The 20,148-nt window shown below is 39.8% G+C and overlaps 2 protein-coding genes across 2 annotated transcripts; one reads left to right on the top strand and one right to left on the bottom strand.

Moving 5' to 3' along the window:
- Window positions 1-2,577: 2,577 nt before the first annotated feature.
- On the bottom strand, window positions 2,578-15,729 carry psmb2 (proteasome 20S subunit beta 2). The gene is made up of 6 exons (XM_058047086.2): window positions 15,469-15,729; window positions 14,912-15,034; window positions 14,678-14,748; window positions 3,706-3,868; window positions 3,526-3,575; window positions 2,578-2,799 (listed from the first exon to the last, which is right to left on the bottom strand). Exons 1-6 carry the CDS (start codon window positions 15,557-15,559, stop codon window positions 2,701-2,703), a joined length of 597 nt encoding a protein of 198 aa, XP_057903069.1. The 5' UTR covers window positions 15,560-15,729; the 3' UTR covers window positions 2,578-2,700.
- Window positions 15,666-16,819, top strand: cdca5 (cell division cycle associated 5). Its single transcript, XM_058047085.2, has one exon. It carries the CDS (start codon window positions 15,839-15,841, stop codon window positions 16,532-16,534), a length of 696 nt encoding a protein of 231 aa, XP_057903068.2. The 5' UTR covers window positions 15,666-15,838; the 3' UTR covers window positions 16,535-16,819.
- Window positions 16,820-20,148: the final 3,329 nt, after the last annotated feature.

Raw genomic sequence — 20,148 nt, 5'->3', positions numbered from 1 at the left:
AATAAAAATAAAATCACTGTCAATTAAATAATATGGTAAATTTTGGTTAAAAAAAATTGTAAATATTTTTTAACACAAGAGTTTGTATGTGAATTATTTTAAATAATTATATATATAAAATAATAATTTTATTATTTTAAATAAATGTGTTTGAATTTGTCTTAAATAAATACAATAAAAATATTTACTAATAATAGTAAAGCTTCATTATTTAGCCAATGAAATGTTGAGGAGTGCTTATTGCAACAATAACAGAATGACTTGTTATCAATAAAAAATATATATAAATAAAATACAAATGTAAAATATATGAATTTTACATTTCTGAAGCTAAAAATGACTACTTAAAAATGAATACAAAATATAATATAGTATATTAATCATTTTTATAATGAAAAATTGCATTTTAAGATAACTAAATACAATGAAATGTATTATTTTTTTTGTATTTTATGAAGCTTGAACTTGTTGTATATACAGTGAGATATATATGTACCGTAATAATGGAATGGCTAGCAAACAAAGTAAATATAATAAAAATAAATAAGTAAATAAATATTTTTTAACACAAGAGTTTGTATGTGAATTATTTTTAAATAATTATATATATATAATAAAATACTAATTTTATTATTTTAAATAAATGTGTTTTAAATAAATACTATAAAAATATTTACTAATAATAGTAAAACTGCATATAAAAAATGCATGTAAAATTAAAAATATATTTTAAAACATCAGTGTTTATTTATTAGTGTACTATTGAAGTATAGAGTAATGACTTCCTGTTAAGTCCCCTCCAAGCCTAACAAGATGGACAGTTACAAAAGACCATCATGGTCTCCAGAGGATGCACTCAGTGCTCTCCTAGCTTCTTATCGCGCTGCCCTGCAGGTTTGTTTCCACAGAAACCTCGCCTGGCTTGTCGTCAACTGTGGTAACCATAGCGATAGAACTTTTTTGAAATCATTAAAAAAATACCCAAATGAAGGGACCCCCCTCTCCATCTGCAGCCTTGAACACAAAGTGGGCAACAAACAGAGGTGCGACCCCCAGCGTCCAATAAGCCAAACAACTCACAACGCATCCCTCAAACCATCTGCTCCCGAGTCCCCTGTACTTCCCTGCACGCATTCACATCCTCTCAACATTCCGAGCTATCCCCCTCTCTCTCTCTCTCTGTAACCTAATCCCCCCACACCCCACCCCACCCATTCTGTACCCCTCCTCTTTATCTGACACTCAGCAGGGCCGCTCTCCATCTCTGCATGTGTGCCTGCAGGCAAACATATGCTGCTCTTCCCGTCAAGAAGATTCCGGTGTGTTTGAGAGAGGAGGGATTGTTTAATGTTTATTAATCACCTGTCTGCCGAGTGGGGAGGCGAGACGGCGGTACAGCCACACACACACACACACACACACACACACACACATCAATTGGGCGCCGCTACCATCTTGTCCTGGTTTTACATTTACAGCCATGTACTGAATGGACTCTTGTTACTCTTTATGTGTTAAAAGAGCTATACAGCTAAATACAGGGTGGGAAACCTGCAGCCTGGGGGCTATGCATGGACTGAGACAGCATTTGATCGGGTTCACCTTGCAATACACAGCGCTTTAGAGCCTATAGAAAGCCTTAAAATGCTCATGATATGAAATAAACATAACACAGTCCATATATTGGACTGACACTGGTTGGAAATCATATTCATATCAATCATATCATCATATTTTGTACACTTTAGAAAATACATAATATACTTAAGACATCTCCTTTTTAAAGGGTCCTGCGTGGGGGGGAAAAAAAAGGTTAACTCAATGAAATGTATTTAATTTTTTGTATTTTATGAAGCCTGAACTTGTTGCATATACAGTGAGAAATATATGTACCGTAATAATGGAATGGCTAGCAAAGTAAATATAATAAAAAATAAAATCACTGTCAATTAAATAAAATGGTAAATTTAGGTAAAAAAAATTTTAACACAAGAGTTTGTATGTGAATTATTTTAAATAATTATATATTATATATATATATAAAATAATTAATATTTTAAATAAATGTGTTTGAATTTGTTTTAAATAAATACAATAAAAATATATACTAATAATAGTAAAACTATTATATAGTATAGTAAAACATGTTTTGATACAAGTGTAGTCTCGTCAATGTAACATTACAATGCAATTTACATATTAAATGTTTAATTTAGACCAAAAACATGCTTAAATATGCATATTTTTGGGCCGATAATAAGCCATGAAACCATGCTAATATTACCACACAATCGTGTACTGTATTTGGCCACATAAACAAAAAGAGAGAGTTTTTGCTCATGTGGTACACTATCGAGTTTGGACGGTACTCGTCCAACCTAAGAGCATCTAAATATTTTTATTTTCTTTATTTTCGCACAGGCAGAAAGCATGAGCAAGTGTCCGTTGCACACAAGCACAGTGACTGACTTCAAGTGCAAAAGTACACAGCCAGGAGCATGTTCTCTTTCCATGTTGCAGATGAGTAAACTAGCGAGCAACCAGAAAAGCACCACAGGGACAAAGAGTGTACATATCTCAACTGCACGTCACTTTTTATTGGAAGAGAAAGAACAAGGAGGTCAGTGGTAAAAAAAAAAAAAAAAAAAAAAGATTGTGTGTGTGTGTGTGTGTGTGTGCCGGTAGCTAAGCGGGGAACGGTCACTTGTTTGGAGTGAGTTTCTCCAGGTCATGGATGCCCTCCTTGTCAATCAAACGGACGCTGAAGGAGGGAAGGTTCAGGATGAAGCGCTTGTTCAGCTAGAGGAGGGAGAAGCAGAAATTCAGACTTGGAGTATAAACAGCAGATGTATGATAATAAAAAGCCTAAAATACATTTTAAAAAAACACAAAAATAACAATATAGTACTTTGGCAGCGTATGCATTCTTTGCATGTTTGTCACACTTGAACTGAACACAACTCATCTTTGCAGAATTGTTGTCATTCAGCCACATGGGAGGGTTTCCAGCATGAAACGCCTTTTTAAGGTCATGCCACAGTATCTCAATAGGATTCAGGTCAGGACTCCAAAGTCTTTGTTTTTTTCCAGCTGTTCCAAGGTGGATTTGCTGGTGTGTTTTTGGATCATTGTCCTACTGCAGAACCCAAGTTGGTTTCATTCACTTTCACCATTTGTGGATAATGGCTCTCACTGTGGTTAGCTGGAGTCCCAAAGCTTTGTAACCTTTTCCAGATGGAAATTACTTTTTCTCATTTGTTCCTGAATTTATGAGTTCTTGAGGTTCTTACTTTGACCCTATTTCACTTAGTTTATTAAGTGATTTCTAGATTAAGAACCGATGTGGCAGTATTCAGACCTGGGTGTGACGAGAGACATTACATCAATAATGAAAAGTTTCATTTAAAAATGTGTTTGGTTATCTGGTAAGTGTGACAAACATGCAAAAAAAAAAACTTCACACCACTGTAATTACCGAAAATTTTAACCTAATGAAGAAAAATGGTTAAAAAAAAACACACTAACTTCGTCAATGCATTTCTTCAGGAGCGCCACTGCTTCATCTCTGGTCAGATCTGGAAGAGAAACAAGGAGAGGATGATGTCTCTATAGATGGAGTTGACCACAACCGATCCTTGTACTATTTTTATATTTTACAGTGAGCAAAAGTGAATATATGGAAGGTAATAAGGCCTGAAAACCGACCTGGTCTGTAGTAGCGGTCAAGGATGCTAAGCGTGAGGAAGGCTCCGTAGCCGTGGGCAGCAAAGGGGGCCTTGGCCAGCGCGGACAGGTAGTCCATGTAGTACAGACCCGGACCGTCTGCATCATCGTAGCCTGCCAGCAACATGTTGACGTGATATGGCGTCTGAAGAGAGATGGGGGTGGGTGGGAGGGTCAACGAGGTCAAGGTCAACATTCATTTAACATGTGCCTGCAAAATAAATCATGTAAGACCGAATGCCCAACTATAGGAAACTGAAAAATTCAAGAACTGACATTTAATCTGAAAATGCAACAAAACAAACGGCCTAATCGGTGTCCGGTATGTTTATGTAACATATTAACCATTATTCAAATATACAATAGCATAAAAAACATATCTGAGAAGATGAATAGGTTAACATAACAAACCAGTGAGTCCAACCCGATAGATAACAGTAAGCAACTTCACCAAGCTCCCGATCTCATTCCATATCACTGAAAGGCAAGAGCAGCATATGGGCCTTGTTGACGGAAAATGTTCACTTCTTGGTTCATGTCAGTGAGTAGGCACTAACATTTAAAAACATGTTAAATTATATATACCATATTTTCCGGACTATAAGTCACACTTTTTTTTCATAGGTTGGCTGTTCCTGTGACTTATACTCCAGAGCGACTTATAAATGAAAAAACTGTTATGTTATATAAACACTGGACACCTTTTCTGTTTATGTTTATTTTTTGTGTAGCTGAGTAACCATTGTGTTAGCATATCTTACACCTATTCAGCCTGTTCTCTATTTTATTGTTAGAACTTACCTTCCAAGAAGACGTAATGTCTGTTTTGGTTAAGTAGTTTGTAAAATAAATTACCTGCAAAAAATGCGACTTATACTCCAGTGCGACTTATGTATGTTTTTTATTACCTATTTATGCATTTTTAGCCTTGTGAGACTTATACTACAGTGCGACTTATGTATGTTTATTATTCCCTAATTATGCATTTTTGGCCTTGTGAGACTTATACTCCAGAGCGACTTATAGTCCAGAAAATACGGTATATATAATATAAGTCATATATACAGGTAATCTATTGAAAGTTTGCACATTTTAATAAATGTAACTATGTCATTAATGTAGATTAGATTAGACATAAACAAGTGTGTCAATTGAGCGATTGGGAATGAGGCACCGTCCAGAAATAATATTTTACAGCAGTATTACACGTCAACAGTGTTTAATTCCATAGCAGCTCAAGTGACCACCTGAATAGGCCACCGTATGACATTCTGTAAACAGCATAGCATACAAAAGCGATTGAGAAAGTCTTCTTCTGACCATATCCACAAATGTCCACTTGAGTTTGTATCTTCAGGGTCAAACAACATCTTTGTCGTGCAAACCAGAGGAAAAAAATGACATGGTTTTTATCAGTCATTAAAAAGTGTAACCAGCTCCTTCAGAAGGTGAAAGAGGGTCACAGGGCAAAGGTGTGTGTGTGTGTGTGTGTTGAAGGGGGTTAGCCACTTGCACTGTGACATCTGCTGGAAGGCAGCACCCCTGTTGCCTCCCTCATCGCACCCTCCCCTCCATTTTCATTTCTTTGCTCCTGCTTCTCCTCCCCTCTGTTCTCCTCTCCCGTCGCCTTCTTCACCCTGAGCCCCCGAGTAACGCCAGGGCTCATTAAAAACTTCTAAAGTCGTTTCTTTTGCAGCCTCCCCCCCACCCCATCTTTAGAAATTACATCTTCCACGCTTGCAGCCTCTTCTCTCCCTCCAGTACACTAATTTATCTCCTCCTCAATTAAAAGAAACACAATTTGGAGGCCTTCAAAAACAACCTCCAGCCTAAATGCTTGACAGACAAAGACTCTGCAGAGTTTTTGATGGAGTACCAAACAGAAAATAAATAGAAATATCTTACATTCTCTCTTGCAGCGAGGCAACAACTGATTTATATGGCGGCAGGCAAGCTGTGATCCACACACCTGGCTTGTCATTTCAATTAAGCTAACATTTGACCTGCTTATTTCTCTGACTTGTGTTGGCGTTATATTTGCCACCAGGGAGATGATTGTTATACTCCCCCGTGGAGCGGGCTTTAGTGTGAGTGTTAACGACGGCCCCGGCACAAACACACCGCGCTCGCTAGAAAGCGGAGTCGGTGCACAGCAGGCACAAGTGAATATCTTGTGTGTGTGTGTGTGCGTGCGTGTACTTTTACTCCTCTGTGAGCCTGCGAACGCCCCAAGTGGCATCACCCCCCCCCCCAACAGACACCTGCCTCACTGGTTACAATGTAACAATAATATGGACCTGGTATCAAAATAACCTTCCCATGTCACCTCTTAGGCACCTTGTTAACCCCGCCACCTGAACTCACACCTTGAATCACATTAACAAACAATATGCATCATCTTTATCATACCCCCCCCACTGACACACACACACACAAATGTTTATGACACACAATGACATACAAAAGACTGAAAGTTCTGTTATTCTTTAATATAGACTTCGATGAGACAAAAAATAAATACATTTGCATCAGAAATTGCAATATGTACCAAATGATACGAGAAAGAACAACTGCGCCCTCTCTTACTTGCAAGATTTCATCATTGACGAAGGCATTTGGGTATTTAGCCTCATTATATTTGCCACTCACACAAGATATCTGTATTGTCTGTTGCCAAACTTGACATGAGTAGAGCATTTTTCCAGACAATAAGTCCTTCTGGAGTACGGGGTTGAAAAATGTGTCATGAAGAGGAAAAGACACGCGTTGGACTGAAAGTAGTATTTACTGTACATTCTGCTCCACAACATACCTGGGAGTCTGCATAGACTACATTATCCAGTGGGGGCAGTGTCCAAGTGAGAGTTGCTGTGTGGCACATGAATGGATAAATACCGTATTTTATGGACTATAAGTCGCTCCGGAGTATAAGTCGCACAAGGCCAAAAATGCATAATTAGGTCGAAAAAAACATACATAAGTCGCACTGGAGTATAAGTCGCATTTTTTGCGGGTAATTTATTTTACAAACTACTTGACCAAAACCGACATTACATCCTCTTGGAAGGCAAGTTCTAACAATAAAAGAATAGAGAACAAGCTTTTGAAAAAACAAACAACAAAAAAATAACAATTGAGAACAGGTTGAATAGGTGTAAGATATGCTAACACAATGGTTATTCAGCTACACGAAAAATAAACATGAACAGAAAATGTGTCCAGTGTTTATGTAACATAAACAGTTTTTTTCATTTATAAGTCGCTCTGGAGTATAAGTCGCAGGAACAGCCAACCAATGAAAAAAAGTACGGAACAACTTATAGTCCGAAAAATCTATTGCTACATCACTATTCAATCATTGCTTAGCGCTGTGTCACTCTATTGTGTTTTTTTTTCCCCCAAAAAATTAACAGATAAATTTGTGGTTGACTATAGCCCATTATTGGTCAAGACATATTGAAATAAAAGTTACAATATTGTGGCTACGAGGCATACGTAATGACAAAAAACATTAATGAGACATGGCATTACATCACATTACAATCACACTGCATGTCCGACAGAGTGAAAAGAAGTTCCCCTCCTATTCTGTGTGGAAGTGGTAATTTTTTGCTTCTTATTTTGTTTTTCTTCCCCAGTTCATTTGAAACTCTTAGTTTAGAATTAAGACTCCAGCATCCCCTGCGACCCTCGTGAGGATAAGTGGCAAAAAATGAATGAATGAATGAAATTGGAGGCTAACTAGATAGCTCAAAAGCATGCTATGCAGCCATGACCGTCTTGTGTGCCTGCTGTGTAAAGTGTCAAATATAAAGTGAGCATAAAACTCCTTTCTATCCAACAACTACAAAATTATTGTATTTATTAACATTGAATCCAACTAATCCAACCAATTAAAAGCGATAAACAAAGTGAATGACTCATTAAGTTTAGTTACACTGAGTTAACTGGCTAGGTCTTGAGATTTTACAACAATTAACTTGTATCTCCTATATTTAACTTCACATTACTTAAAGCACAGTCAACTACTAATATGGAAAACAACATGAACTGATTTTCAAGCTCTTCCTCCAAGTTCCAGTCCCTCCATGCCTCACGTCTCCCTCGCGCCCCCTGTTTTTTTGCACCCTACCCCGGGGCATGTTCTCTTTATTGGCATTTCTCCTCAATCTGCTGTATTAATTGTTCATCTGTGCAGGGGACAGCGAGCTGTGTGCAATATGGTGCCAGTAATTATTTGTGCCCACTGTGTGCTCGTGTTAGAAATATTTCACTAACACACACACACAGGGCCAGCTGTAGCGCACCACTGCGCAGAAGCTAACTGTTGCGGAGGCCTTTCAAAAGTCTAACTGTAAACAGTTACAGTAGCACTTCATGGACTGACAACACAATGGCAAAATTCTCAAAAAGGGTCTCTGGTTGCTGGACTAAATTCATTGAAGTTTTCCTGCAACCCCTTCATAGTCAATTCAGTGTGGTTGACTGTTGACTGTTGATTGATTGTGACCACAATTTGTACTTCTATGTCAGTTTATCATTCAAACTTCATGAAGCATCCGTCTTTAGCCACAAAGTCTGCTAGTTCTGTTGGGAAAATTGTGTTATAATGGTTATTTTTCAGTGTTTTTCTTAATTTTTGTCTTAATTAATCAATATATAAAATTAATAAATACATTAACCAAGAGACCTGGTTTGGACTGTAAACCGGTTAAGAGTTAAGAGCATAAACAACTTTTTACGACCTTGTAAATACAGGTTTTTAACATTAGAGACCTCTAGACATAAAATAACACCCCTATAGTCACATCTGCACTTGTACTACCCAACACGGTAGACATAAGAGTAAATAAGACACATGTTCGTTTGTGTCGCGACAAACCCTCGATACGCAGCCACGTTGATAGACTGTTACGAAAGAACATGTTAATGTGTCACGTTTACACACCTCTAAAATGACAACAGTCGTCTCTCTAAGCCGTAAAATGCATAGACATAGACTTTCTTTATCGTCATTGCCTGGCTGCCGTGTAATAATAAATAATAAATAATGTGGAGAATAAATAGATTACATCAAATATGAACAATCTACAGCGTAAACAGTAATTTGTACAAATAATTTAAATAATTTAGAATAATAATTAAAAGTTTTGGTTGTGCATGTGGGCAAGTAGAGGGGCTTATTTGGCATTCAGCGGTCTGGTGAGGTCTTGCACCCTTGCACCCTTGCCTTGGTACGATCCAACACCTTTCTCTTTCGTGCGGTCCATGTGTTTGTTATAAAGTGCGTATATCTTTGAAACACATACAAATATTGCTCTAAAATTTGACATGTGAAATGACATGACATAAAAAAACAGACGGTATAAAAAAATTTATTATTATTAATTAATATAATTATTTTTGGCAAAATTTTTGCTAACATTCTGGAAGTTAACTACGAAACACGCCAACCGGGGTGGACGTTAACCAAAGTACTACGATATATGTATTTTAGTTGACATGCATATTATTAAAGACGAATAATAGGCTATATTGAACCGTGAACCAACGTGATTTATTCATGAATGGATTTTTGAAAAAGCCTAGAATTTGAACCACAAAGTGGCGAGGGACGACTGCACTACAATCTACACGGCATGAAAACAAAGCCCCCTAAAAGCATCAGATTATCCGGCCCGTCAGCGTTGAACTTTTTGTGTCTTTCTCCGCTGAATCCTCATTACTGATGCGGCATCGTCTAGGCCTCAGGTGATCTTGTTGTCTTGCCAATTTTCTTTGTCTCTCCTCTGTCGCTCTCTAAAGCTCGAGTCAATGCAGTACACTCCAGAGGTTAATAACGTGGCTCGGTTGTTTTCCTGGACGACGGGGGTTAGTAAGCGCGGTTCTATGCGAACAGTCTCCGGCATCCTCGGCTCAGACATGCTCTGCTGACTGGAGTTAACTACACATCCCGGAGGTTGGCAGTCACTGAAGTATGACATCTTTTCAGACTATAGGAACTCATCTGTAATTTATCCTGCGGGAATAAGGACGTAAGAATTAACAATATAGCTCTGATTAATTTATCAGCCTGTAGTTTTTAACCTAAGGGTTTGGACACGCTGGCACTGTTGGGATCATTTTTTTTTTTGGAGGAGGGGGAGCAGGCACTTGAAAGATGACAGGGATTGAGGAGAAACAATTGGGATACAAAACAAATCATTATCTTGATGAGTCTTTTTTTTGGCTTGGCCTGGATATTTAATCAAATTAATTAAAACCAACTGCAAAATATCTGGGACAGTTGCCCAGACAACGGAACAAAAGCTAAAGACTGCTAGGCATATTCACATAAATCGATACTTTGCGATGTTTTGTCCTGGGAATGATCTTCAACTCAATGATTCATTAGTGCATTAGATGATGCACATGTTGCAGAGAATAAAGAAAGCCTAAAAAATGTAGGAGTTCATTTCAGGTTTTCCGGTTTGCATCCATTTCCAGGTTACGTACTATAGTACAGTATAGTATAAGGTATTTTTTATTACAATAAATCCATGTTAGCTTTGTGTTTAGGGCTGCTACTAACAATTATTTTCTTTGTCGATTAATCTGAAGATTGTCGTTTCGAATAATCAAGGTTCTGGACTATTTCAAACAGCATATTCACATAAATCGATACTTTGCGATGTTTTGTCCTGGGAATGATCTTTAACTCAAGGATTCATGAGTGCATTAGATGATGCACATGTTGCAGAGGATAAAGAAAGCCGAGAAATGTAGGAGTTCATTTCAGGTTTTCCGGTTTGCATCCATTTCCAGGTTAAGTACTATAGTACTGTTACTGACTGTGGTCATAAGGTATTTTTAATTACAATAAATCCATATTAGCTTTGTGTTTAGGGCTGCTACTAACAATTATTTTCTTTGTCGATTAATCTGAAGATTGTCGTTTCGAATAATCAAGGTTCTGGACTATTTCAAACAGTGTTTTGTGTTAACATTTTTTGGACCATAAGGGATTTGATCGTAACCTTGGTTAAACTGTATTTCATAAACATGACGATGAGCCAAAATTCTCCCAAAAAGTAAATTGATAAAGAAATGGTGCTCTAAAATCGAAAGACCACATACTCAGTGGAGTGATCGAAAGCATGGTAAAAAAAAAAAATGTTTATCCAACATAATTTGCAAAGGTCCGGATACTCCTGGGGTTGATGAATGTGAGCGGAAACATAGCTGGAGGAAGGTGTGGGATGCGGGTCGAGAAAAAAAAAAAAAAGTGCTTTGGATTTTTCAGCTTCTCTTGAGAATGCAGTACTGATAAATCCCAATCTCACAAAGCCAACACCGTAACCAAGAGGCACAAAAATAAAGATTCCCTTGCAGCGTATGACAAGACATGCATAAAAATGTACTTCTCTTTCAACATTTGCAACCTTGACTAAATAAGAATGATCCTGTAGCCGTGTGCATGTGCAAAGCATTTGAGCATTGTTTTCGACCGAGCAGATGGACGTTGTTAAATTTCCATTAGAAAAACGGTCCCGGAATATCTCACCTGTTCTGCTTTTCATGTTTTTTGCCAGTCTAATGTATTGAAGGGTTGTGTGTGCTTTCATTTGTGCAATATGATGGTACCGTATTCTTGTAGCTGGCATAGCTATCACCATTAAGCCAAGACAATTCGCAAATGAAACGCAAAAAATGTTGATAAAATATGTAAAACTGCAGTGAATTACCACTTGATCTAAAGCAGGGGTCTCAAACTCAATTTACTTGGGGGACACTGGAGCTAGGGTCTGGGTGAGACTGGGCCACATCAGGTTTTCCAAAAAAACAAACAAAAAAAAACGCATTTATTAAAAACTTATTAAAAATATACAAACTTTTTCAGTGCTTTGGTTCCGATTTTCTACAATAAAAGCTCTGATAAAACATTCCACTGTTCTCAAAGATCTAAATTTTTATTTTTCTGCACAAAATAAGATGAAAAATAAACAAATCAAGAATAAAGAAAATCAATCAATCAATAATAAGTAAATATAATAATAAAACAGCAAATAATAAAAACTTAAGAAACCACATATAGTTGGTGCGTAGACAAATTATTTTTTTTCAGATTAAAATTAACAAAGCATTATTAGAGCCCTGTAGACATGACAAAACACGACTGTAGTCACATTTATACTCTTTTTATTTACAACATATTGCGCAACTGCAGGGTCTTGAGACACATGCTAACTCGCAAACTAGAGATCTAGCGACCTAAACGGTAGCCTTCAAGTTATTTCCTTTAAACTTAAAAAAGCCAAAAACTTACCACTTCCACACGGATAGGGAGGATAACTATAAACAGTTATTTAACCTTTAACATGAACATTAATCAAACGTAATAATTTTTTCTGTGTACATGATACCATACAGCATCCATATCAAACTTGCGCGGGCCACACTAACATTGAACTTTCATATCAAGGCGGGGGGCCTCAAACTAGTGTCCTGCGGGCCACATTTAGCCCGCGGGCCGCGTGTTTGAGACCCCTGATCTAAACGGTTGAAGTTTGCAAGTCTTGAACTCGAGAAAATAACTGAGGTTATGGTGTAATGATCGGTCTGAAATACTAAGGATTTAACTGAGGTGAGAAAATCGCAGTTGGGTACTAAGTATGACAGATATGGCCTGAAATCTGTATTTCAATAAATAGTGCAGCCTCTTGCAATATGGTGTATAAATTATAATAGGGCCATTTCAAAACAGCTGCCGACGTAGGCAGTAATGTAATTTTCAGTTTTCTGACGTGTGGTTGCTCTGCGCCGCTGTTGGATTATTCTCTCTCTAGGCTCTTATTTACTTGCTAATTTCTTGTTCATAGTTGGCTACTCTCGGATGAAATGTGGTTCCAGTTAAGACTTCTATTTATGTGTACTAAGCGCTTCTGTTTTTGTTATTTTACATTCAAGCTTGCTTAGCGGTTAACACAGCTTCAATGTCTTAGCTTAGCAATTTCAGGTCCTCCTTCAGTTGTAAGTAGCTACAAGCTACAAGTAACTACTTGTAAGTAGTTTATTTTCCTCCATGGAGGCAAGGATTAGTAACTTAGAAAAGCAGCTCTGTAATTGTTGCTCTCCATTTTGTGGGATGTGGCCACATCAATAAACATGCATTGTTGGAATAAAATCTTAATCATGGGGCTGCAATTTAAATTGAATGTTTTTTTTCATTTTCAAAATGTCAGATGTCAGGAGGCCGTTATTCATGCACTCCTCTAATGTTAGCCATTTTAAGACTTGATATACACTTGGTATCAACATGCACCGTGACTGGTACAATTACATGTTCACGCTTCATGCTGTGATTGGATCTCACGTCGCAGCTCGAGCATGCAAATAAAAACAAAGCAGAGGCGACAATTCACTTGCACCTGTACCCAGTAATTAAGATACATAGCAAAAATTAAAAATAGAGTGGGTGAGACAAGCGATGAAGATTCTTCCATAGACTGTGATAACATGTAAAAGTTTGGATCAATCCAAGAGGAGCGATGAAGTCTTTAGTGATTAAACCTATTGACTGCCACGTCTCCAAACAAGGTTAGGTAAGGTAAAAGTGCTCAGGTAACGCCCAGCTTGAACATGTGAATTTCACATCATGTGTACATTGACTTCTACTCGTTCTCACACTCCAGCCAGTGCAACATGGTCTACAGGGTATTTATAGTGGGGGGCCCCCGGGACACCCCTCAGCCTCCTCCCGCTACTCCACTCCTATCCCCAGCTCAATGTGTCCCACATTGCCTTCCTTGCCACACTAATTGTTTTTTGGAATTATTTTCACCCTTTTGCTTTTGTGAAAGGAAGTAGCTTTACTACTCACTACTTTATTGAAAAATGGGACACATTTTTTATACAGTGGAACCCCACTTTTTGTATAATTGGGTTTTCGGTCAAAATTTTGACCTTGTTTCTGTATACAGTCTCGCTTGTCATGTGTAACAAACTGCAGAAAATTCACCATACACATCATACAGATCAATACTGTAAAAAAACGCAAGTGAATTTCAATATTAATAAATTGAACATTCCATATCTCATTAAAAAAAACTGTTCATGACTTTCTAAATACAATCTTGATCATTATTAAAGCCTCGTAGACATGAAGTAACACCCAAATTACATTGCTCAACTGTAATGCCATGACGTCATTAAGCCATGGCGAGCTAACTAGTTAGCCTCCAGTTTATTTACTGTATTCTAAGGATTTCAAACAAAGTGGGGAAAGAAAAAGAAGCAAAAAAAAAAACTTACCACTTCCACACGGGATGAGAAGAGAAGTTCTTTTCACTCTCGGACATGCCATGGCTGACTTACATGCAGTGTGATGTAATGTCATGTCTCTGACAATGGAAAATTACTGACACCTAGTGGCCGGAATACTACAAATACCTTTGTTTTTCCAATATCTTTTGACTAACAATACATCAACCACAAAATGGTGAACATTTATTAATGAAAGGTGGTTAATCCAAACTGGTCAAAACTATCAGACTTTTTTTTTTTTAACTTCCAGACCTACAGTATATACGTAGACATTTCTGAGTTGCTATGAACTCTTTCAATTTCACTTGTGAAAGAGTTTTGTGAGTCCTGACTGTCCTGTTTTGGTATGGTTGAGGCCGACAGTAGTCCGTTTTGTTTTTGTAATAACAACATTATTAATTGGCCACCTCCTTACAATACAATATTTATCCTTCATGATGGTCACACAAGTGCTGCCAATATTGAGCATATCCTTCTGTGGTGCACCACAGGTTCTTGAGCAAGTCTTGTCTTTATGGACTCAAATTAAGTTTGCATGTACATTACAGCAAAACGACCATATTTGTAGTATTCCTCAGTAATACTACAACTTGGCAGTTGTGACAAACTATACTGAGGTATGTTTACCTTTGCGGTGTAGGAGTATGCTTACCCTGCTTCGAAGGTAGTCTGCAAGGTTCTTTCTTGTGAAGTTTGCTGCTGCTGTGGGGCTGAGTTCATAGCCTGCAAAAAAAATTAGATGTAAAATAAAATGTGTGATAAGGTATGTCTGTTTTCTGATTTGATATAACAGTGTGTTGGTTAAATATGTCGACACAAAAAAACTGTAAATGATGGTGGTATACAACTTAACTATAACAACAAACAACTCCTTCAACGGGCTTACCGTTTCTCATTTTGTAGAGCTGAACATTCTTCTGAATGTATTCTGCAAACTGCACGGTGTCTCCTGACTCGCCCACACACAGTAGCAAAATCTTCTCACTTAGTTTGAACATCTTGTCGTAGTCTGAAAACGTCAAAGTATGGAGTTGTAGTAAGTGAGCGCTTAGCTATCAGAAAGGGCAAAGGCAGACAAGCAATGACTTTCACTTTCGCTAACATTTCGCGACAACGCGATGGTTATTACATACAGTTACACAAACTGATTTTATTATATGAAAAACGATGACAAGACAATAAGTAAAGAGAAAAAATCTAAACATGTTTGCCATTCATAAGAGAGTGGTGTGTAGCTCAGCTTAGCATAGCTAGCTAGAAACAGTCTACATGGAAAAAATATTTCATAGAAAACATAACCCAGCATTAAATGTTACACTTATATAACATTCACTTAAGATATTCGGTAATGTACTGTTGACTTAATTTAAGTTAAACGTTTTAATATCGTCTTAAAACAGCAATGCTTGTCGGCTAACGTCAAGCTAACACATTGTCACTCACCATGTTTCATCTGAATGATGCTGTTGGCTGCGACGTTATCGGCAGCGACGAGAACAAAATCCGGTCCCTGTATGCCAATTAAATATTCCATTCTGCATAAAAGTGCTAATTCGATAGCGAATACTAATTATACAAACGGCTCGCTTCTTCGTCGCTTGTTCAGATTACACAGCAAAAGTTGCATTCAGCGGCGTCTGCTGTACACGTCACCGGAAACAGTATGACGTTTTTTGTGTGCGACTCGGGCGGGCAATTTGAGCGGCCTTTTCCTGTTGACTGTGGGCGATACTGTTGTTGCTGTGGACAGAATATCAACAGAAGCGACTAGTTTACACTTGATATACATTTTGGGATCCCGTTTGAGGTCGGCATGAAGGGACGAACACCTCCCAGCCTAAACGGCTCTTTGCAGAGAAGACGCTCCCCACGGTTGACGTTTCCTTTGGTAAATGCTAACAGCAACATGGCACCGGCTAATAGCATTGCTGTTAAGCGTTCCATTATTGTTAAGAAGATAGTGCCGAGGAAAACAGCTGCTCCGTCTGAGCACGACAAAGAAAACACACCAAGACGGCCAAACGTTTCCACCCCGGGTCTTGTCCCGGAGTGCGGGCGTTCCTCCGGTGCTAAGAAGCTGCCCGCCATGCCATCACCAATCCTCCCTCCGTCATCACCGAAGAAGCCGACTGCGGATCCGCAAGATGCGGTGTGGTGCCAGAAAGTCCGCCGCTCCTACTCCAGGCTCAGCGACAAATCCTTCAACAGCCCCGAAGCCCGAGAGACTCTATTCGGCTTTGAAAAGCTGCAGACCCCGGAAGTTGGACGGAGTGTCGGCCGAACTAGGACGGGCATTGAGGCGTCCAGCTGCTCCCTCACGTCTATGCTGGACGCCGAGTACTCTGCGTTCTCCGAGCCGGACGCCAACATCCCCGGTGTGGCTGTGGTGAAGGAGAAGAGGACCCGGAGGAAGATCCAACAAATAGATGTCACGGAGCTGGACGAGCTCGCTGCCAAGATGAACGCAGAGTTTGAGGAGGCTGAGGAGTTTGAGCTGGTGGTGGAGTAAATAGCGTGGAGACTTAGGAACATTGAACTGATGGACTCTATCATCCCTTCACAGTGTATTGGAAATGTCTCACATGATGTTTATATCCAGTTAAATGTTTATTATTATACAGCTCTTTCCTGTTATTTCATTTTTTTTCAAGTGTGATGACATAACAGATGTTAAAGTGTGGATATTTTGCTGAAATCACTTTCAATTGTAGCTGTCATGTGGAATCTAGTGCATACAAACTCACTTTTTGCATGTAACAAGATAAATAAATTGGAAGTACCATTTTTTAAGTTATTAGCCGCATGATTAATTAAAGAAGTGGTCGACTGGCTCATTTTAAGTCAGTCGGGGTGCCCAGAGTGTGTCCTGTGAGCCATTTCAATGTAAACATTTTCCATTAAGGACCATTCATTCATTTTCTACCGCTTTTTCCTCACGGGGGTCGTGGGGGGTGCTGGAGCCTATCCCGGCTGTCTTCGGGCGAGAGGCGGGATACACCCTGGACTGGTGGCCAGCCAATCACAGGGCATATATAGACAAACAACCATTCACACTCACATTCATACCTATGGACAATTGACCTAGCATGTTTTTGGAATGTGGGAGGAAACCGGAGTACTGGGGAGAACATGCAAACTCCACACAGAGATGGCTGAGGGTGGGAATTGACTGCGAGGTCTGCGTGCTAACCACTCGACCACCGTGCTGCCATTAAGGACCACATACTGAAAAAATAAAGAATGCAAAAGCTGCTTTGACATTTTTAGACCTGCATATGCAGTATATTGCTGTTTTTCCAAATATTTATACTTGTTTTATTTTGTCTTAATAATTAAAGCATGGCCTGTCCAATTAATAAAGACAACAATTAATCCTATTTAATTCACACAGGCATCAACTCTGTAGATAAAATGATCCTCTTATGTATAAATTACAGTGAGTCCAGCTGAGACTAGTTAGACAAATGTACTGCATTCCTTCTCGCAGCAATGCCCTCCCGTGATTACGTCAGCTGACTAAGTGAGCCATCAGTCTACATTTAAGGCAGGTAAAACATTGCCTCTCGAGGCTTTTAAACGTCTGAACGGATGTGTTGTGTAATTTGCTCTAACACGGAGAGATGCTATCCGTCAACATCTGCCTTTTTAACCCAGCTGCTGTGACTGTAGGTGTCCTGTGTGCACGCTTCATTGTTTTTCTGTCAACATAATCATCATTTCAGCTTAACAGACACATTAAGTCAGTGTCTTAAAGTGCTGGAAAAAAAACAATAACAAAATGAAAGCACAGTGAAACCTTGGTTAGTGTCATTAATGCGTTCCTGGAGGTTTGGCTCTAACTGAAACGGATGTTAACCAAATACATTTGTCCTGTAAGAAATCATGTTCATTCATTTGCGAGGGTGCTGGAGCCTATCCCAGCTGTCGTCAGGAGAGAGGTGGGGTACACCATGGACTGGACGCCAGCCAATCACAGGGCACATATAGACGCATGCATGGGGAGAACATGCAAACTCCACACAGAGATGGCCAAGGGTGGGATTGAACTCGGGTCTCCTAGCTGTGAGGTCTGCGCGCTCACCACTCGACCGCCGTGCAGACCCATATGCATCCAATGAGTTCCATTTATCACAGCAAGTCTTCCAGGTCCTGAAGCAGCAAAACAGCCCCAGACCATCATACTACCCCCACCATGTTTTACTATTGGTATGATGTTCTTTTTCATAAATGTGATGTCATTTTTAATCCAGATGTAATGGGACATACACCTTTTGTCTCGTCAGACCACAGAGTATTTTTCCAAAGGTCTAGGGGATTTTTTTCTTTGAAATTATTGTGGGGTCTTTTGTGACCTCTTGGATGAGTCGTCGCTGTGCTCTTGGGGTCATTTTGGTCAGCCGGCCACTCCTGGGAAGGTTACCACACTTTCTTGTTTTCACTATTTGTGGATAACAGCTCTCACTGTGGTTTGCTGGATTCCCAAAGCTTAGTGGTTAGCGCGCAGGCCGCACAGCGAGTTCAATTCCACCCTCGGCCATCTCTGTGTGGAGTCTGCATGTTTTCTCCGGGTATTCCGGTTTCCTCCCACATTCCAAAAACATGCTAGGTTAATTGGCGACTCCAAATTGTCCATAGGTATGAATGTGAGTGTGAATGGTTGTTTGTCTATATGTGCCCTGTGATTGGCTGGCGACCAGTCCAGGGTGTACCCCGCCTCTCACCCGAAGACAGCTGGGATAGGCTCCAGCACCCCCGTGACCCTCATGAGTATAAGCGGTAGAAAATCAATGAATGAATGAATTGACCTGCCGTTTACAGCATCTGACAGCAGGTATACGAACGCTGACAGCATCAGCAAGCGTGAGAAATAATGAGCGCGTCGGCAACCCGGCGACTAAATCTACTGTTTGCTCATGCGTTTAAAGGATGCAGCTCTGTTTGCATCCTCGGGTGCCGTGAGCATGGCGCCGGTACCCTTCATTTGACATTTCGGCTGCCTGGGTTGACGTGACTGAGGCCCTTTTTTGGGTATTTTTAACAACTCTGCTTGTCACAGTCAGGATCTGTCAACTATAGCAGAAGCTAAGTCACAATGCTGATTTCTTGACACGGATGGATATTTTACACTCTCAATATAGACGTGTTTTCCTCTTTCCCCTTCCATGCCTTTTCATCTTTCATCCCCCACTACCACTCCCTTCTCCCCTTCCCATTTCACTCACGGCAGTTGTCGCCGGTTCAGCTTGACTGCTTCGTTAGGGCTCATCATTTGCATTCAGATTAATTATCTAATTACCGACAAATGTCCGGCGGCCACCCCGCACTCCGGCTCGTCATCTCGCAGCCTGTAATTATTTTAATCATTTACTTTCATCTGGAGCGTGGCTGCCATACTCCTGTGTTTAGAGGCCATTCTTAATTACCCTGCCAAGACGCTCGTTTTCATGGGAAAGAGAGAGAGAGAGGGATAGAGGTAGAGAGAGAGAAAGAGGGAGTTGGTTTGGGGGAGAACAAGTGCGTGTGTGTGGAAAGAGAGAGACCAGATCCAGAGGCTTTGAAAGCACAGAGGAAGCGCTCGACTCTCTTTCTCATCACCCAACCAACTAACTTCCTCCTCCACACCCCCCCCATTGTACTTCCTCTCCCTTTTTTCCCCCCCTTTATCACAAGCTCACACAGGAATAGCCTGTGGGCTTCAGTGCTCCGACTGCGAACACACACACACACACACACACACACACACAGGCAGACAAGAGAATCATGCACCCTATTTGTGGTGCTATCTGCCTACAAAATCTATATTCGTCTCCGCTGTTTCACTCCATCCATGCATTGCACCTGCAACGTCTCCCTTTTCGGACAGCCTGCATTGAGAGGGACGCGAAGGCACCCCCCCCCCCCCCCACCCTCCATCCATGCTGCCACTGGACCACTTCATAATGATGCTCTCACTCAAAGCCCTGAAGCCACACACCCTGACTGCTCTTGTTAAAGGATAGCCATGAGAGTGCGAGAGAACGCGATACAAAGCGCCGTAATTGGCCTCTTGAATATTTAAGTCGCTCGGGATGAAAGTTTTAATGAAAAGATGATTATCTACCAGTTTAATCGCGCACACTGTTT

This window comes from Doryrhamphus excisus, linkage group LG7 (genome assembly GCF_037039965.1).
Source record: "Doryrhamphus excisus strain RoL-2023G ecotype Guam linkage group LG7, RoL_Dexc_Guam_v1.1, whole genome shotgun sequence".
Classification (NCBI taxonomy): Eukaryota; Metazoa; Chordata; class Actinopteri; order Syngnathiformes; family Syngnathidae; genus Doryrhamphus; species Doryrhamphus excisus.
This window is presented reverse-complemented; position numbering and strand designations above follow the sequence as displayed.